An 18891-nucleotide genomic window follows, 5' to 3' on the forward strand; every position below is an offset into this window, starting at 1 on the left:
TCAGATTCATATAACCTCTTACCAGTATTAAATATTTTTTCCAATCTGTTTGTGTTTCTAAAATTTTAGATCAGGATGAAATTGTAGCAACATATTCTTGACCTAGGTAATATTCAGTGTGTGCTTTAAGGTAACACACATTTTCTAGAAAAAAATCATGTAGTTGAAACTTTAGTCATTTTAGAATCTATTTATGGAGCTGCTGACCATGAATTTATCTAAACTCTCCTTAAACCTGTTGATACTGTTTCCCTCTCTCCCCTCATCTACTGTGGCAGCAAGCTCCAGAAGTTTACCTACTGCTGTGTAAAGTAGTACCTTCCTTGGTGTTTCAAACACATCTCCCATTAGTTTCATCAGGTTCCTTCTTACTCTTCAAATCAAATCAAAACTCTTCAAATCCATCAATACAGCAATTCCAGGTTCAGCTGGTGTGCCCCCTGTGTGACTTTGTAGGCTTATTAGATTGGTGGCACATGCATGGAAGGAGTTTTCTCTAGGAAGACCAGGTTTAGGCTGGATAATTTTTACCCTCCTCTTAGTATCAGTCTTGGAGCAAGGAAGTTTGGTTGGCTTATCCATTATTTAGTAGACTGCATGTCAACAGGGCATACGGGCCACTTTCCAGCTAGTAAACACCAAGTTGCAGGCTGGCAGACTTCTTCCTCGGGATAATGTAGCAGACAATTAGGTCTCCTTTCTTCCTCATATCTGGGATAAGTAGCTCCAAAATAATTTGGTATCCCTCAAATATGTACATAGCTAGAATCCTGGTTTTATGCACTAGTTGTAAACCAAGACTAACAGTAAAGGTTAATTAGAAGTTTCAACCTACCATGCTTTCTAGATATTCTATGTTTGTAATACCATTTTCTTCCTGTCAGAGGTAATGAAGGCCCTGTCACCCTCAGATAAAAGAAAAGCAAATTTAGGTCCATCTTTAACATGCACTTCAGAGAAAACATTTTATCATTTCAGTGAAACAGTGCTGCTGCTACCTATCCAGCCTTGACATTGGAAAGAGATTCAGCATAATCATGAAAAATTAGTATGTGCATAAACCTTATTAAAAAATATGCTACAATCCACCTAAAGAGCAGTAAGATTTCACTATAGCAGCATAGGCATAACATTTAAATTATTTTACTGAACTGTAAAGGAATACCTAATAATCTTCACACACAAGCATAAGTTTACTACAAGTCATCTAGTAGCAATGTACAAATAAAACTAAGTCCAGGATTGTATAGCTAGTATCATCAGCCACTTTTTAATTAAAAGCCTAATTTACATAAAAAGCAAAAGAGTCTCCACTCAAGCAGCTTTACAAGCAAAATAACCAATCAGAAGTTAGTTAAAAGAAACCAAAAAAAACAAAATAAGATTTCTATCCAGAATCAAATGACCTGTATAGAATATATACCTCAGCATATGTGCGCAGATATTTTTGATAGGTTTCCATTTGAGAATGAACTGAGGACATTCATATTTTCCTCAAAAATTTTGCAACATACAGCCTATTTGGAATGTCCAGCAGAAACCACTATGTTAGTTGGATACTCATCTCTAATCATTCACAGTGTATCCACCTAAAGCTTTCACTCTATCTGTTTCTCCTTACAGAGTTTGCTTTTCAGGGGCATGTTCAGGTGCAGATACGCACAGTTTGCATAGCAGGTACAAAGCAGCATTCTGACCTTTCTGGTGTAAAGTCTCCTAACCAACGTCTTCCAAAATTACAAATCACACACCAAACTGCTGTCATTTTGAAGGACTTTCTCAACAAACATACAAGGAGGAGAAACATGAATTACTATGAAAGGAGTATTTTTAATGATATAATAAAAAGCAAATCCCACATTTGCATATCACATTTCTAGAAGAGCTTCACTCCTATGCTACTATTTTATGCTCTCTTTCAACTTTCCCTGATTCATGGGCAGAAAAAAAGCTCAGCTGCTACTACGTGAGATGAGGACCCACTCATAGCATAGATGTATCTGAACACTTCTAGACCTTCTCATATCTATACTCCAGAAGAAAAAAAAAATGCCAGCTGTGGCGTATCACCAATTCTACGTGGTCTAAGCAAGATGTTCATAGTTTGCATTCTAGGTAGAATATCCGCAGTAAAGAACATTCTTACATCCTGAAATTCACTACATATGGTAACTTTCATAGTTCCCTGTGGAAAGTATGACAGGACCCTACATCTCTAAATTTGTCTTCAAGAATACCATCACTGTGTATGATTCATCTAGCAGTAACACAGTGTAATACAATTGTATGGTGCCTGTTCATCATCTAAGCACTTCACTATAACCTAGAATTAAGACAAGCACTAAAAATCACATGAATTACAAGAAAATGTAAAACCAAATACTGGTGACAGGCCATAATCATTAATTAAATAAAAATAATAATAATAATAATAAAAAGCTGTTTATGCCCTTTTGAAATAAAGGCTAAAGGCAGAAAACTTGAAGGGTTTATGCACCAAGCTATTTCTAGACCACATCACTTATTTCAGTGGGATTACTCACACTGCATAAAGGTAACTCTGTGCATCAATCTTTGCAGAATCAAAACCCAAGTCTGCAACTTCTCAAAGTTATGTAACCACAGTAGCTGTAAACAAGATATGTTTTTAACCAAAGAAAAACTCTAATCTTTTTTGAAGATATACACTTTTAGTAACACTACATTACTTATACACCAACAGGCTGTTAGGGCCAAGAAAAAAGCGATGGCAAAACCACTTGCCTGCAGATTCACACTGCTGCATTTTGCCATTTATCAGTTATTAAGACAAACTAATTGTATCTAAGAAATACAACCAAAATCGCAGTTACTATTATACTACACAAAGCAATACTGTTAAGACAGTAATACAATGAATACCTTTTCTAAAAAATGCTGAAGAGAGTGCCAAGCACATTCAACTTAGCTGGGCAGTATTCTAGTTCTTCCTTACATAGACACCAGAACTAAGACATGACAGTCTTAAAAGCCTAATGACTGCACTTGTGGGTCATGTGAAAAAACCAGCAGCTCCACAGCAGTACGGGTTCTTTCAGTAACACCCTGCCTCTGATCCTCCACAGACTACTCCCTTTGCCTCAGTTACTACTGTGCCTCTGGTTTTGTGCAGATTATCTGAGGATTTATTTTCAAGGAACAGCAGTTCTAAGGAGAAGGGGTTATCTGAGGTGCAGGTTATATGCATGAGAATACAGGACACCAATTAGACACCTGACTCTTCCCCCTTCTCCCTTCCAAGGCTGTGAAGGCTCTAGAACAGGAACAGATATATCAGAAGAGTGAGTTTATCATGCCAAACCACGGAGCTTCTATCGGTAGCTTATTCTAGTTCAGCTCAATGAAATAAGCACCTTTCACTGCTAAAACGTGGCTAAATTTGCAAGGCTGTTGTCATTTCCTTGTGCAGGTAGAGTTAAACTGGCAAAATTGAAGTACAAAAAAGGTCTTTGGTGCATACTTACTAACATGAAACATTATTTTACATAAAGAGGGAAGAGAATCGCTAAAAAATTATATTCTTTCCTGCTTTTTACATGACACCAAACATTTGAGTAATCTCAATGACTTCAAACCTGAGATGACTGTACCATGTTCTCAAAAAAAAAAGAAAAAAGAAAAAAGAAAAATCCAAACAATCTAAATGAAATTTTGTGTTCTGTGGGGTTTTTTGCTTTATTTATTTGGGGAATCTTTGGGGGGTACTGAAGATGGAGAGATAGGGATTTTTAATAAAGTAGAGCACTACAAACACTTTCCTCTTGGAATTCTAAGCAGTCTGCGTGTGTCAAAGAACATCAACAGGTACAATCAGCTGGGAATGGGTAAAGTCTGAACTTTCATAAGGTCAAAGGTATTCACATCACCTCCAGCAATATCAAAGTTTTAAACTTAAGAAGAACTTTAAATCATTCCCATCTTTCCTTTTCATTCAGAGGCTTCCTTCTTGAGCTAGGATAAGAACTAATCTCAGGGCTGGACAAAAGAATAAAGTCTGCAAGTTCTCATCTATCCCTGCTAAGGTCTATTTAAGTGCCTCCTACTTTGGTACAAGCAACAAATGTAATTGCTTCATGGCCTCCGGGTGTTCACTTAACAAAAGAAGCCTTTGTGAATAAACCACAGGTGTTACCCTTCTTGATTAAAGTGAAATATGATGAAAGAACCTACCGTATCAAATGACAAATTTACTAAATACTGATTAAATTGCCTTATTTAAGTGAATTGAATCTAGTTAGGATAAAACATACACCCTAGAAATGCAAGACTTGTGTTTTATCACTCTATATTTAGAAGTCTTACATAACTATTCCTTAATCCTTTATTTATTAATTCAGAATCAAGAGAAAATAATACTTAACAGATGATACTCTTCTTTAATCACCCAATTGCTCTAGGTACCATTTCTGTAGGCTTACCATAAAGGTTGTTCATACAAACTCCAACATTAATGACCCCAGTATTTTCAAAATCAACAGAAGTTTTTACATTTCTTTTCCCTTTTTGTGCTGGAAAAAGCTACAGAATAGTAGCAACCACATTAGAACTCAAAGTGTAGCAGATCTGAACTCAAAATCTTCCGAGTATCAGTGAACAGCTGAACTACCTGAAATTTAATAGTTTTAAGAAGAATATAACAATGAGTTTACCTTAAATTCAGATGTGCTTCCGAACAGTTTATCATTTTCCTTTGACTTACTGAACTGTTTAAGTTCCTTACAAATAAAGCATACCATTCTTATAGCTCAGCATGCATAAATACATATATTTAAATCAATGTATTATTACCCTGGACCAGATTACTATGAGAAAAGATGACAGTGAAACACTAATAGCATTTATACATAAATTAACTGTGACTGAATATTTATATTATGAATTTATTCTCTAAAGTAAGTCATTGATTGCTTAATAGAAAATGTCTAAAGGGGTAATATTTGAAGACTTGTCTATTTTTAAGTTTTGATATTAATTATTAACCAATATTAAAATTGCATAACCTTCAAAGGTAATGATGTTCAGCCATATGGTACAGGAGATTTTTTTTTTCTTCAAAGAAGCTAGAGTATATTAACTTAGATTTGAATTTGCAAGAAACTTTTCTCTATCCTGTGAGCATGCCAGCTGGATGTTCCCTTTTGGTAAAGGTAATTTTGGGAAGTTGTTACAGTAATTTTCAGTGTATTCACTGATTGTTTGAATGCTCCCCCCCAACACACACACACACCATTGTAGCACCATCTAAACTGTGTATAGTATGTACCAGCAGCTTCTCTTACTCCCTTAGATTACTTACTTTGGAACTTAATTTCTATCACTGCTCTCACTCATTTTTAGGAAGATCACAGAATTTTCACATCAGAAATACCTATGTCAGTCAAATGAGGACAAGACAGGCTTTCTCTGAGTATGACTTTCTGAATGCTGCAAAAAGTTCCAACTGTGTTAAATATGTCAAGTTCTGACTGCATTACGTAATTCAAACACATGCATTGTTTTACCCCTAAGTATTCTCATTTAATATTCATATCAAGGGCTTATTGATTAAATAAGCTGGTCTGAATCAGACTGAAAAGCTATACAACTAATTTTAAAAAATCTGTGCTCCTGCAATCTTGAATTTAAACTCCTTTTATAAAACTGTTATCATCAGTGTATCTTATATTGAATTGATAAAATCTGTAAGAAAAAAAACTATTGTCCAGAAAAATAACATTCAGATTTTGCAAACAGATATATTTTCTCATTGCAATCTTTTTCTGTGTTAAAAGATTGCTCTGTTTTGAAAGTAAAATCACATCAGTTTTAATAGTGAAAAATTACCTAAGATTTTTAATCCGCTACAGGGTTCTGAAATGTTCATACTTCACAAATGCTCATAGGATAAAACTTTCAAAAGTAAAGCTCCTAACTTGGAGAGGGGGAAAAAAAAATCAAAATATTCCCATGAATCATCAGTCCAGACTATTTTTTCATTTCCTTGAGTCACAGAAAATCAATACTCTGGGAACAAAGGCTGAAGAATGAAAAACCTACTGGTCCAAACCCTAGCTGGACATAGGCATACGATACAAAGTGAGCTAGTCGATAAGCCTGGTAGCAACGATGGCATACAGATACTCTTGAGCACGGCTAAAGAATCTTAAATGTATTCTGCCACCTCCATTAGGAGTGACCTGAATCTGTGCATTGTCTGCTAACTTAATCTGCATCATTTCTAACATTTTCATCTCCATCATTTAAGGCAGTCAGAAGGCCTTAACTAATTTTAGAGGGGAAAAGGTGAAATCTGTCCTTCATTCAGGGATAAAGATGATATAGGCAGACTAAAACTTCTGCTCAAAATCTTCAGTGAGGCCTTGATTAGCTGGTTGTACTATCCTGAATGTCCTCCTAAAACTTATTCCTAAAGTTGGACTACAGGAAATAATAAAATCAGAAAATCCTTAAAGTTCAAACTGATCTGACCAGTACAGCCAAGACCGTATTCCACAGAGGAAAAGCATCCAGTGCCGTCAATTCAGAGATCAGTGCTCTTGAAACAAGTTCACCTTGAACAAACAAAAGGACTTCTTTATAGTTTTTCTTGAGGAATGAACCAACAGAAGAGAAGAATCAGTGTTGTGCAGGGCCCAAACAGCAATGTCCCTCACCCCTGTTTAGCTGCCTGCATTCAAGACCAGCTGATACAGTGCAGCTGTCTAATCTTGGTTCAGATTGTGGGGAAGCAAGAGCTGAGAGAGGCTTCGGTGTGGTCTTGCTCAGGGGCTGCATTTAAGCTAATGCTGTTGCAAGGGGCAGGTCTCTGCCTGAACAACATTGCAGCCATGCCAATGCCTGGCCACATACCTGACTGATCCAGTCCCTGACCCCTAAACACGACTTTCTGGCTTAACCTCAGACCTGCTTCATCACCATGGACGTCTGACAATCCCAGGGCTCGTGGCTGAAGCTGAATACCACCAGCCAAGTTGCTCGCCCTTCTTGGTCCAGGCACTATGGGGCTGTGCTGCTGTCCATGAGGTTGTTGCCCTGGCCTGCCTTGCCATCATGCTCAACTCCTGCCTTTCCTTTCTTTTCCTTTCCTTTCCGAGCAGCCTGCTCTTGCTGCTCCCTGATACTATACTTCACAACAATGCAGAAATCTCCACCAAAAAAAAAGTTCACTAGTGAATACACAAAAGAACAAGTTATGGTCATCCATATCAATGCTGTTGAGTCAACGTAGAGGTGGCACTCATGTATTCTTGAAGAATCAAAAACAGAACAAGGATAAAGAGGACTTGAGCAGAAGAAAATCTGGAAATATCCAGAAGAGAAAGTGTAAAATTCTTTGTGTTTTTTTTTCACCTGAAATAATTTCTTTCTGACAAAGTAAAACAAAGTTTACACAAAATACATTTCTCAGAAGATAGAAGATTAGCTCTAGTCATGAACTCCTTGTATGTGGATATGTGGGGAATTGCAAACTGAATAGGGCCAAATCAGTTCTACTTTCTCAACAGACATTTAACATATCTGCTGCTTAAAACTACATCTTAACAACTTCTTGAGCCTCTAGAACTCTAGAACTAAGGAGAAGACTAGGTAAGAGTAGAAAGTTTCCTTTCCCCCAATCGGCAATTATTAAAACTTAGATTACTGAAATACTAAGTCAGTAATACAGGCCAGCTATTAAGATACTAAAGACAAAGGAAAAAGAGACTAGTGTTTTGAGTATGTTATTTTCTTAATTACTATTTAGGATATTTTAGGGAGACCTACCCAATAGTACTGAGCTCTTCCAAATACCAAACCACTCGTCAGCATCTTAACTGGTACACCCAAAAATCTAAGTACTGTACAGTGATTAATACATTGTGCTGTTTACACTATGTTATTCATAGTAGTAACTATATAGTATTCTTACTGCAGTCAACAAGGACTGTTTCAGAGTTAATAGTGCTGCATAAGCTCACTTCTCTGATCTGCAAACACAGTAAGATGCATTATCTTCTGAATTATGTTAGCTCTGGAGTTAACCACAGGATGAAAAGATGCCATCTCCGCCATGAACCTCATTTTAGCACAAGGTAAACATACTTCTCCCACATCAGCTAGTCTCACAGCATTAGTGGTGTGTTGTGATTGATTTCCAGCAGGGTGTTGCTGAGATATGGATTTGTATCTCAGCTTTTTATCACTATGACTTGCAAAAGGCAGTTCCTTATTTGCAGACCCTAGCTGTATTAAGTGACACTATTAGGTACTACTTCTGTTTAAGTGACACAAAGGCTTAGCATATTGGTGGTTTATGACACACAAGCTGTTTTAATCTGATGATTTACCCCTCACTTTTTCAATTTGTAAATAGGAGCTGCAGCACAAGAACATATGGTATGAAAGAAGTTAAAGCTAAAGTAAATGGCTTTAAAACAAATTCAAATATAACAATATAATATTTAATCTGAATTATAAACCTGAATCTGTATTATACAGCTAAAAAAAGGAAATAAAACCCCAAATACAAAAATTAACCTTTTAAATCATTTCTTTAAAAGAGCATTTCAAGATTTTACTGTGATCAAATAATTTCCTTACCAATGATCATTATTTAGATTTTATTTTCATGTTTAAATTAATAAACATCTGAAGATATTTTTTAATTGAAACTAGGTTTATCTTTTTAACCTTGGGGTTTGTACCACATTTCTTCTGATACAGTAAAAATATGCAATGTGTTTGTAAATGCTTATTATAATAAGCACACTTTGTTGTATCTATCAACATTTGCACTTAGCACAAAACCCACACAGAATCCAGAAAAATTATCAACCTAATGCTCATATTCCATATCACGAGTCAAAAAAGGGACAGTGAAAAGAAAACTTCTGTAACAGCTGACATGTATGCTCCAAAAAAAAAAAAAAAAAAAAAAAAAAAAAAAAAAAAAAAAAAAAACCACCTCCTTTTCATGCAAATAGGAAGTTTTCCTCATTATGACTCTGTGGACAAGCTCAGACCTATGGCACACGTACCATAAAAGACGTACCCAACACGTACCCAAAGAAATGAAGTTCCTAATTTAGTTAAATTTAAATTAAGCACATGCTTAAAAATGTGGAAGCAGTAGACTTGCTGATAGGATACAAACTCAAGGGACATTAGAAAGTTTTCTGGTACAGTCCTTTTGCACATTGGCAAGAATAATCTTTCTCATATGCCATTATCACTTTGTCTAAGTGTAGCAGCAGAAGTATTTTTATACTAATATAAAGATTTTCACATAACTGTCCTTGTATACAGTCTTTCTAGTCTACTGAAATATTTATTTTCAGAGCAACTTATTCAACTTATATATGATTTTCTTATTACAGTTTTGAAGTTCTTTTTCAAAAGCTACAAGTATCTACTCCAATTGTTTGCTACATGAAAACAAGCATCTCATCTGTGAAATTTTATGTTCAGAGCACAAACTGTAAATAGTTCTCCATTATCCTATATTTATACAGAAGCCAACCTGAAAATTATATTCATGAATTAAAAAGGAATTGCAGCAGGACCTGATTTTAGAATTCTCTTATGCCTCAGAAAAAGCTGCACATAAAACAGTACTTCTGAGCACAAAATAGCTTAAGATTTGTAAAGTATGCCAGCACTAACTAAGCTCCAGCCAATCCAGCCTAAGCACAACTTCTGGGCTCTCCCCTCCGGGTGACAGGCAAGCAGCTGCGTAAAGGCTGTTCCACTCTCGGCAGTGCTAAGCAAGTCATCCTGCTACCAGCTGCCATCTCCAGTAACTGGCTATCTCCTAACAGTTAACTGTTAGTTGAAAGACACTAACAAAGTATGAAGCAGAGGTAATAACTGTCTAAATCAGTAATATTTCTGGCTGCTTCATATTTACATCTTCATATTTACTTCCTGTAAGAAGTTTACAAACGTGACAGGATCTATTAACTAACATTCCCCAAAACAATAGAGGAAAGTTACTCAAGTTGAGCAGTTCACTGTCATAACAGCAAACAACGCTCTGACCTTACACACTTTTGTGTCTGTACATTCAAATACCAGTCATCAGATTTCTCATTAAAATGTCATTACTAGCCTAATATAAACAACAACAACTCATGACAATTTCTAGTCCTTGCTCACTTAAAAGTGTGCCTACATTTATACCTTTCTCTGATGATCAGACACTCCAAGCTGCAGGCCCAACTTCTGCCCGTTTGGGATCTTCACCAAAACCTTTCCTCCGACTTTCTACAATCATTCTTTCAAAAACCTAATTCAAGTTAATTCTTTTCAAGGAAGTATCACCAAAGCAAACAGCCAGTCTCTGTACATCTGCTATTTACTTTGCTGCTATTTACTTTGAAGAATTTTGTATTTGAAAGAAGAGAAAGTTCATAGCACTCACTCAAATAGGAGCTTAATTAGACCATTGCCTAAGCAAACATCTATCACTCCTCCTCCCTGCTCCTAAACAGGAGCAAATTACTTGGTGAATGCTCCAGTGCAAGTTACGAGTGTAACGTGCAGATTTCTACTTTGAAAATATTCTCTTCTGTAAAGGAAGTAAATCATTTCTCCTTCTGAGTGCTTGTTACCATGTAAGAACTAAAGGAGTTTGCATGTCACTTCTTTATTTCCACACATTAGCCTTAAGAAAAACATATTTAGGAAAACAAGAAATAGACTACTGTATTCTTCAGCTTCTATTTCTTCTTATAGTTTAAAATAGAAGACAACAAAAGAACTTATTCTTAGGACAGAAAATGTTCCACTGGATATTTGTTTGATTCTCTCAGGGTTTCCAGAATAGCTGACATCCTGTTAAGCACAATTTCATCCTGAACTTCCTAAGGCAAGTGAGGATCAAAATGCTCAGAGAAACTCAGTCTGTGTACATAGAATTTAAGTTTCCATTTCAGGCCACTCTGCTCTAGGAAATTCTTTTCACCTAAATTACTATTCACATCAGAAACTAGGAAAACTTCTTCAAGTTAGTAAGAAAGCTGGAATTTTTTACTCAGTTAAACAGTAATACGATTTGATTTAATAAACAATATAACTAAAGATTCTGTCCTCCTCTTTAAGATGTTCATAATCCAACAGAGACAGGAACAAAAAGCTTCCATGTTGGTGTGACCAGATCATAAGAGCAGATCTGAGGCAGATGCCTGAAAGGTCTCTCCTGAACACTGGAACGGAAGAATCACAGAAAGGTTGAGGTTGGAAGGGACCTCTAAAGATCATCTAGTCCAACTCCCCTGCTCAACCAGGATCATCTAGAGCACGTTACATGGAATAACGTCAAGGTGGGTTTTGAATATCTCCAGAGAAAGAGATGCCACCTCTCTGGGCAACCTGTTCCACTGCTCTGGCACTCTCACAGTAAAAAATTTCCTCCTTATATTCAGATGGCACTTCCTGTGTTTCAGTTTGTGCCTGTTGTCTCTTGTTCTGCACACTGAAGAGTCTGGCCCCATCCCCTTGACATCCTCCTTAAGGTATCTGTATACACTGACAAGATCCTCCCTTAGTCTTCTCTTCTCCAGGCTAAACAGGCCCAGCTCTCACAGCCGTTCCTCGCAGGGCAGATGCTCCAGCCCTCTGATCATCTTTGTAGCCCTACGCTGGACTCTCTCCAGTAGCTCCATGTCTCTCTTGTACTGGGGAGCCCAGAACTGGACACAGTACTCCAGATGTGGCCTCCTCAGGCTGAGGATACCCTCACCAGGCTGAGTAGAGGGGCACGATCACCTCCCTCGACCTGCTGGCAACAGTCTTCCTAATGCACCCCAGGAGAGCATTGCCTTCTTGGCCACAAGGATACATTGCTGGCTCACAGACAACTTGTTGTCCACCAGAACTCTCAGGTCCTTCTCTGCAGAGCTGCTCTCCAACAGGTCAGCCCCTAAACTGTACTGGTGCATGGGGTTATTCCTCCCTAGGTGCAGGACCCTGCATTTGCCTTTGTTGAACTTCATGCGGTTCCCCTCTGCCCAGCTCTCCAGCCTGTCCAGGTCTCTCTGAATGGCAGCACAGCCCTCTGGTGTGTCAGCCAGTCCTCCCAGCTTCATATCATCAGCAAACTTGCTGAGGAGACACTCTGCCCCTTCATCCAGGTCACTGATGAATAAGTTGAACAGAACAGAAGAAACAGCAGGTTCAGCTCTTCCAAACAGGGTATAATCATGCCTTTGCTTTTTTGGTAGCACAGATACTAAATCTGGGCACAATTTGGACAGGAATTTTGCCATTGATTTCAAAAGCTCAGATTCCATCTCAAATCTTAATTAACTTAACTGCTTGACAAATGAAGGAATAGTAACTGACGGTTTGGTTAAGTTAGTGATTTTTATGGCAGCTAAATTCTTAAACGATTTAACTATCATAAGTTGTAGTAGCTGCAAGGAGTGAAGGAGTAGTCCACAAAATTCTCTTACCTTCACAGTACAAGACTATCTATAGGACAGATGAAAGCACAGATTTCTTCTCGTGCTGACTATGACAAAGTAGTAAGAAAACAAAATAACATCTTTAAGATTCAAAACAACTGTGCAAAACCTGATGTCTCCACAGGGTGCTGAACAGAGGTAATGCTCAAGGAGACTTTTGGAAAAAAAAAAATCAAACCAAGTTTTTGTGATGTTGATTTCTGGTATGATAGCCTACAAACAAGTTGCTAAAAATCTTTTGTCAAAGATCTTCCCAAACTTCTCCTGTTAGGTCTATCTACATAAGGGCAAGTAAGCTTTAAGGATCATTTTTCCTTTCTATTTCATCTTGTTACCTCACTTTTTTAACAAGTTAGGAAAAGTATTGCTTTTCCAACCATACTCAGAAAACCTAATTAAAATATAAGCATAATTTTGCAAGCAAAATCCTCAAAGCTGATGCAGAGACAAAATTTTTACTTTCTAGTGTTGCTCTAAGACAAAGCCCTTGAGTCTGAAACCTGAATAGTACTTTACACAGAGAATTTCAGAGAGTTCTTCCAGGGAAGAAGACCAACGCAAAGGTCAGAGCGAAAATACGATCTGCCTAGAGTTCCTACAGAGACAAAAGACATCAAGAAAGACAGCTTGCCAGAAATGGAGTTTCCAAGATACAACATTTTACTGTAAACATACAAGAATAATTTATGAATGTCATATTTATGATTTATGATAATACTCAAATATTGCAAATCCTTTAGAGACATTCTGGTCCTACTTAAGTAATCATTAATTTATGAAGTAAGAAAGTCTAATACTTACATAGCTGTGACTCTTAAGGAAATCTGAAGGGTTGCTTGTGCAGACTTTATCCCCTTCTAAGCCAATTACTCTTTTACAGATATTTGATTTGGGGTCATTTGGGCTTTTCACAATTACAATATCTCCTCTAGGAGGAAAAAACAGAAACAAAAAACAAACAACAGAGAATTCTAAGTAAAGAATATCTGGCTTTATACATGTGTATCAATGTGTGTGCTTTAAAAATATTCCTTTATGTTAGAAATACTTACTACTGTTGAAAATTCCTGTCTACAATTTTAGTTTTACACAGTGTATAGTTCCATACACATTGTTTTTTTAAATACACTTGGAAAGATTCATTTTTGTTATTTGAATCATATATAAAACATGTAAGGATAATTTTAATTGACAATGCTCTGATGAAACAAATGCCATTTAATTTGGTGCTCTTAATACATAAATATAGAACAGAGCAGACTAAGTTCCTATATACTTAGCAGCCCCTACAATTCTCTCTTCAAGTATTATTCCTCCAGTAGAATTTCAAATGTCTAATCTCAGCTTTTAACACCTTATATTACTTTTGCCCCCTGTTTACACACATGAGATTTTAGAGCGAAACAGTCCACGAGAACATGTGCAAAGACCTTGAGACTGCTGCGCTCTGTAATATAATAATAAAATGACAGTTGATAATAGCCCTTAAAGTATTTCTTGGTCACTCTTATAACATCCTATCCACGTAAAAAATACCTACAGCTTGATTTAAACGTAAGTCAAAAGTGCCTAGAGATGAGAAGTCACATTCAGTGTAGTTTCACACAATAGAATTGGTTTAGGAAAGCATGGGAAATTTTCCATGTTCTAGACAAAGCTGTAAAAATTACATGGACTATATCCTAAATGAATTCTGACTTAAGTTGCTCTGTAAAATGGACAGTGTTTGCTAAAAGCAAAAGAATTACTCTGTCTTCCCACAGAGACTGAGGAGATTTATGAAATATTAAAATTAGAAGCAGATGAATATATGAGAAAGAAAGGATGGATAGATTTTAGTTACTGACAGGCTCTGGCAAACTAAAGGTAAATTCCATTCCTAATAAAAGAGCATACTTTCGAATGCAGTAAAAGTGGCGGCTAAGATTCTCTGAAAAGACAATATCAGAATTCTGAATTGTTGGCTCCATTGATGGTCCAGAACACTGCAAATTAAAAATAAATGAAAAATTACTATTTGCCAATCACTTCTTATCCAAAATGCATGAATATTCAAATTATTTGCTAATAAATACCAAAGAATGATGCAAAAACACAATTATAAGGAAAAAAAAAGAAAAAAAATCCTTGCAAAGAACATTTTATACATTTAAAAGCTGAGGACAACCTCCAAAGCTACTGTAACCTTCCTATAGCTCTGTATTAGTCCATGATTGTTTATAAGCTGTGCTAGGTACTAACAGTACTCCCAGGAATCATGTCTTGCAGCACCTAATCTGCAAGAAAGTATTAGAACCAGTTCTGAGGGTTCTGCCAGTTTACCCCTTTCTTCAGCCTCTGGGAAAGAAAAGCATCACAGAAGCTGCAAGAGCAGCTCACAGACAAAATCTGTTGTAGCCAGGAGCAATATCTGCTATGGTTAGAAATCATACGCATGAGGCTGCCCAAAACAGCTAGCATTCTGCCTAGATTTGGAAACAACAGTGTTTCTTAAGGCACTACTTGTGACCTAGTCTTCCACAAATAAGTAATTTCTGCAAAATATTTAACAGTATTCTTTCCCAGTTGCTTCAGCGATTCCTGAAACAATAATTTGGCAAAAAAATGGAAAGTTAGAATAACTTTCATAAGGCAAGAAGCTGCCTTCAAGAAACAAGGATTCACTAAACATACATACATCATTCCTTTAAAAAAAGTTTTTGAAAGCGAAGAAAACCGAAATATTGGCATCATCACAGTATTGCAGTATTTCCTTATTAAACGTCATGAAAATGAAAAGTTACCACAACAATTCCTCCAAGGTACTCAAAGGCACAATGTGCTATGCAGCCATATTGCACAGTATACCCAAGAAATCGAAAGGTTTTTCCTAGAACATTGCGAAACATGGTACGGTGTAACGTCCTTCAGCTGGTTCTACTCTATATTAAAACAGAAGAACATAATTCACTTAACAAACAATCTAACATTTGTAAAATTATGTTTTGTATTTTAACAAACATGCAACGGATAATGTTTTTAAAAGAGCAGCAAATACAAACAACAAAATTAGATATATCTGGAGGCGAATATAGTTTAAACTAAAATGCCATGAAGAAGGCTTTTGATTTTCTACACAGCTACTTCCATATGTAGAATTATTTCCCCAATACTTCCCTTCCCCAGCTTATTACTGAGATTCAGTGAAGTAAAAGCTGAAACAGAAAACTTTTTAAGACTGGAGAAATCATTGATATCATTCCCTTTCATCATTCTCTGCTCATTCAGCTGGACTTCTGTTACTCAGGTTTGAAGACAAGCTTACCTGCCACATGTCTAGATATTTGCAGCAGTTACCAGAATATCCCTCTGTCCACCAGGCTTAGTTGAATGGAAACTGGAAAGCTGCAATTACATCTTTAAACAGAGGCTTTGACTTTCTATCTGGATCACTACAGCATACTGTAACTCAAATACAGTTAGCCATACTGGAGCTTCCAAACCAAGGAATAAAAACAGAGAATAAAAAAACCCTAACTACCCATAAAATAAGATCTATTGTTCATGTTATATTCAGTTGTCCTTTATCTAATAAAAACGGGGCAATTAGAATGAAGCAAAAATACAGACAACACACAATATTCATAAACTAAACTGCTAAAACACATTTATCTATATGCAGCTTTGATGACTGCATGACTAAATGTACAATTATGGAAAACAAAGGTAGCTACAACAGCAGTAGCAGCAAGAACAGAGCCTGTCTTGTCTGCTATGTATTCTGTACCACCTATACCATAAACACAGCACTGGGGCCAGGGGCATAAAAATAACCAGGGTTCATTCTCTTCCCAGAAATTTCACCCCTGGTGACTGGTAGCTTATAGTCGTATGGCAGCATATTAATGGTATTTTACAAAAAAGTGTAGAATTAAGACCCTATCTAGCACAGAACTCCATACTATATTTGAAGTACTTCTCTGGATTAGCATGTATTAGAAATCTTGAAGTGAAAGTGCTGGTATCTGATGAAAAATAAAATTCAGTCTGAACACCATGATGCTACATAGCAGCAGCTATTTTAATAAATAGATTTCTTTACAAAGCCTCAAGAATTTTTGAGAACTTTTCAGGAAAACAACAATTACGGTCTTTTGATTGTAAATTCCTTAAAACAGCAAATGGTGCTGTTTTATTTCTTTTTAAAAGTACACAGATTTAAGATAACACTTGAGAGATTTGTCTTAATCATATGAACACAGTGTAACTTGAATCACTAGCTTTTTTCAAACACTCGTATTTAAAACTGAGCACACAACAGCACAACAGAGAAGCATCAAACTACAGTATACCATGTACACTAAAAGGATACAGTTGTTGATAGAAATCCTAGAATTTTCATAGAGTTTTCCTTTCAGTAGGCTTTGCTTACCACAAAACTTGCATACAAAAGGCCTTAAGCTTTTCTATTCTCAGATACAGCAGAGCAGTGTAAGTTCTGTAGCAAAGAAAAAGCCTCTGCAAACAACTGGTTGCCACACATACATAAGTTAAAATCCAGTAACTATCTGAAATTTCTGCAACACTAACAGAAGTAAAATATTTACTCAATTTGTATGAGAAAATAATTAGGATTTTTAATGCCAAAGAATATTCCACAGTTACTCTTAAGAAAGTGGAAAACACAAGAACTGAAACAAGTTTTACATGCTGCAAGATACTTGCCCCATTTAAACTCAGCAGCAGTTTTGCCATGAATTAAAAATATAGCAAGATTTCTTTCCTACTCTTTAAATTGATCAATAAAGCTTTTTAAACAAATGCAGTAAGTTTTAAAAAAAGAAAAAGCTCTACATGCAGAATGTGGCCTACTTAACAATGAAGTACAGACCTCCCATTCTGTATTTCATGATGTTTAGCTATTTTACATGTTTGAATTGTATAGTTACAGTTTCTATACAATTTTCTGTAAAAGTTAATGAGAATTTTGCCTGAATACAATCAAGGTGGGGTTTTGTTCTTTGTATTTAGGATTTATTTATAACGGAAAAAAAAAAGAAAGAAAAAGAATAGCATTCCTGGGGAAGAGCATTCCCTACCCAGATCACTTTCTTGTTCAAAAAAAAGATTTACTTCCATTTCTTCCATTAAAGAGCTCCAGAATAAATCCATTTAAACCAATCTGTGATTCATCATCCTTAACATTAGCCAACAGTTTTCACAGCAATGAACCAAAACACAAAAGAAACCAACAAAAATCTTGAATTGTTTCATTATTATGTGCAGTGTCTAGGACACAAGTAGAGGGCATCTTGTATAAACTGACACTGCTTCACTATAAATTAATGTACTTTCACCAGAAGTTATTCTGGAGACCCAGGAAAGTGATTAGCTCTTCTCAGTGCAGTATACTATGAAAAGTATGAGTTAACTCCTCGCTCTCAGAGGCAGAGTCACTGCAAGTCAGTTCAGAAACACGGGGTGGGGGGGGTGTTTGTTTGCTTGTTTGTTTTTTTTATAGCTGATAAGAGAAAGATTGCGTGACAGCAAATGAATCAGAGCTGCACAACTGGTGTGAATTGATCACGACTGCCTCACAAGAGAAATACAACATCAATACTTCTTACACCAACTGCTAGAAAGACAGCTCCATAGCGCTTCTCAGCTGAGGCAAACAGAAAGAGACCATGCAACCATCTTCTATTTCAGACTCGTGCTATTCAAAAAGATTATGTTGATATATTAAGACAGTTGAGAGTTCAGCCACCTTTAGATACTGCAGGTAAAAGACAACTGTATAGGATTTAAAATCTTTTGGTTGCATTGCATTGCGCAGGATAGGTTGATATTGTCAACTGCTAAATGAAACAGTTGCGACAGATTCCTCATCAAGAGCAAACACAAGTGTCTTTCATGCCAACAGAGTTATTAGGTTACAACTAAAATAGCATTTTTTTATTATTAAAACTACAAACATCTATATGCATTTGAAAATAAGCTTCAAAATTTTACTGAGTATTTGCAACTGATTTTTTTCATGAAACTCAAGTGACATGTACTTCCCAATAGCTACACTGAACACATGCATTCAATTTATCTCTGATGTACTCTGAATTAGGAAGGACGGATTTGTAAGTTTTTCAGGGAAACAGAGTCCAGAGTGAGCTTTACCTCCTAACTCTCGCTGTCATGCTATAAAACTAACCAAGAGGATAGCACATGAGTTAACAAATCTCAAATTCTGTTCCCAGTTCTCTTATTAATGGGCTCTCAAATTCTCTGCAATTTGCAATTTGTACTAAAACAAATTCTTAACCCATAAGACAGATGTCATAGATCTCAGTTTATAAATTTGGTACAAGGAATTTTTTTAAAGTGCTCAGGTTAAAGGAGGATCATAATAGTGAAGAAAAATATTGTTAATGATCAC

General features: G+C 36.3%; 1 protein-coding gene across 4 annotated transcripts in view; it reads right to left on the reverse strand.

Moving 5' to 3' along the window:
* IMMP1L (inner mitochondrial membrane peptidase subunit 1) overlaps positions 1–18891 on the reverse strand; it is a 38428-nt gene that overhangs the window by 6204 nt on the left and 13333 nt on the right. For all 4 annotated transcript variants that reach the window (XM_062576581.1, XM_062576584.1, XM_062576582.1 and 1 more), the window contains exons 4-6: positions 15266–15403; positions 14379–14467; positions 13284–13410 (exon numbers count right to left, since the gene is read on the reverse strand). In XM_062576581.1, the coding sequence (XP_062432565.1) occupies positions 13284–13410; positions 14379–14467; positions 15266–15370 (321 nt within the window). In that variant the 5' untranslated portion in view covers positions 15371–15403. The remainder of the gene's footprint in view (positions 1–13283; positions 13411–14378; positions 14468–15265; positions 15404–18891) is intronic.

Source organism: Rhea pennata, chromosome 5, assembly GCF_028389875.1.
Source record: "Rhea pennata isolate bPtePen1 chromosome 5, bPtePen1.pri, whole genome shotgun sequence".
In the NCBI taxonomy this organism is placed as follows: domain Eukaryota; kingdom Metazoa; phylum Chordata; class Aves; order Rheiformes; family Rheidae; genus Rhea; species Rhea pennata.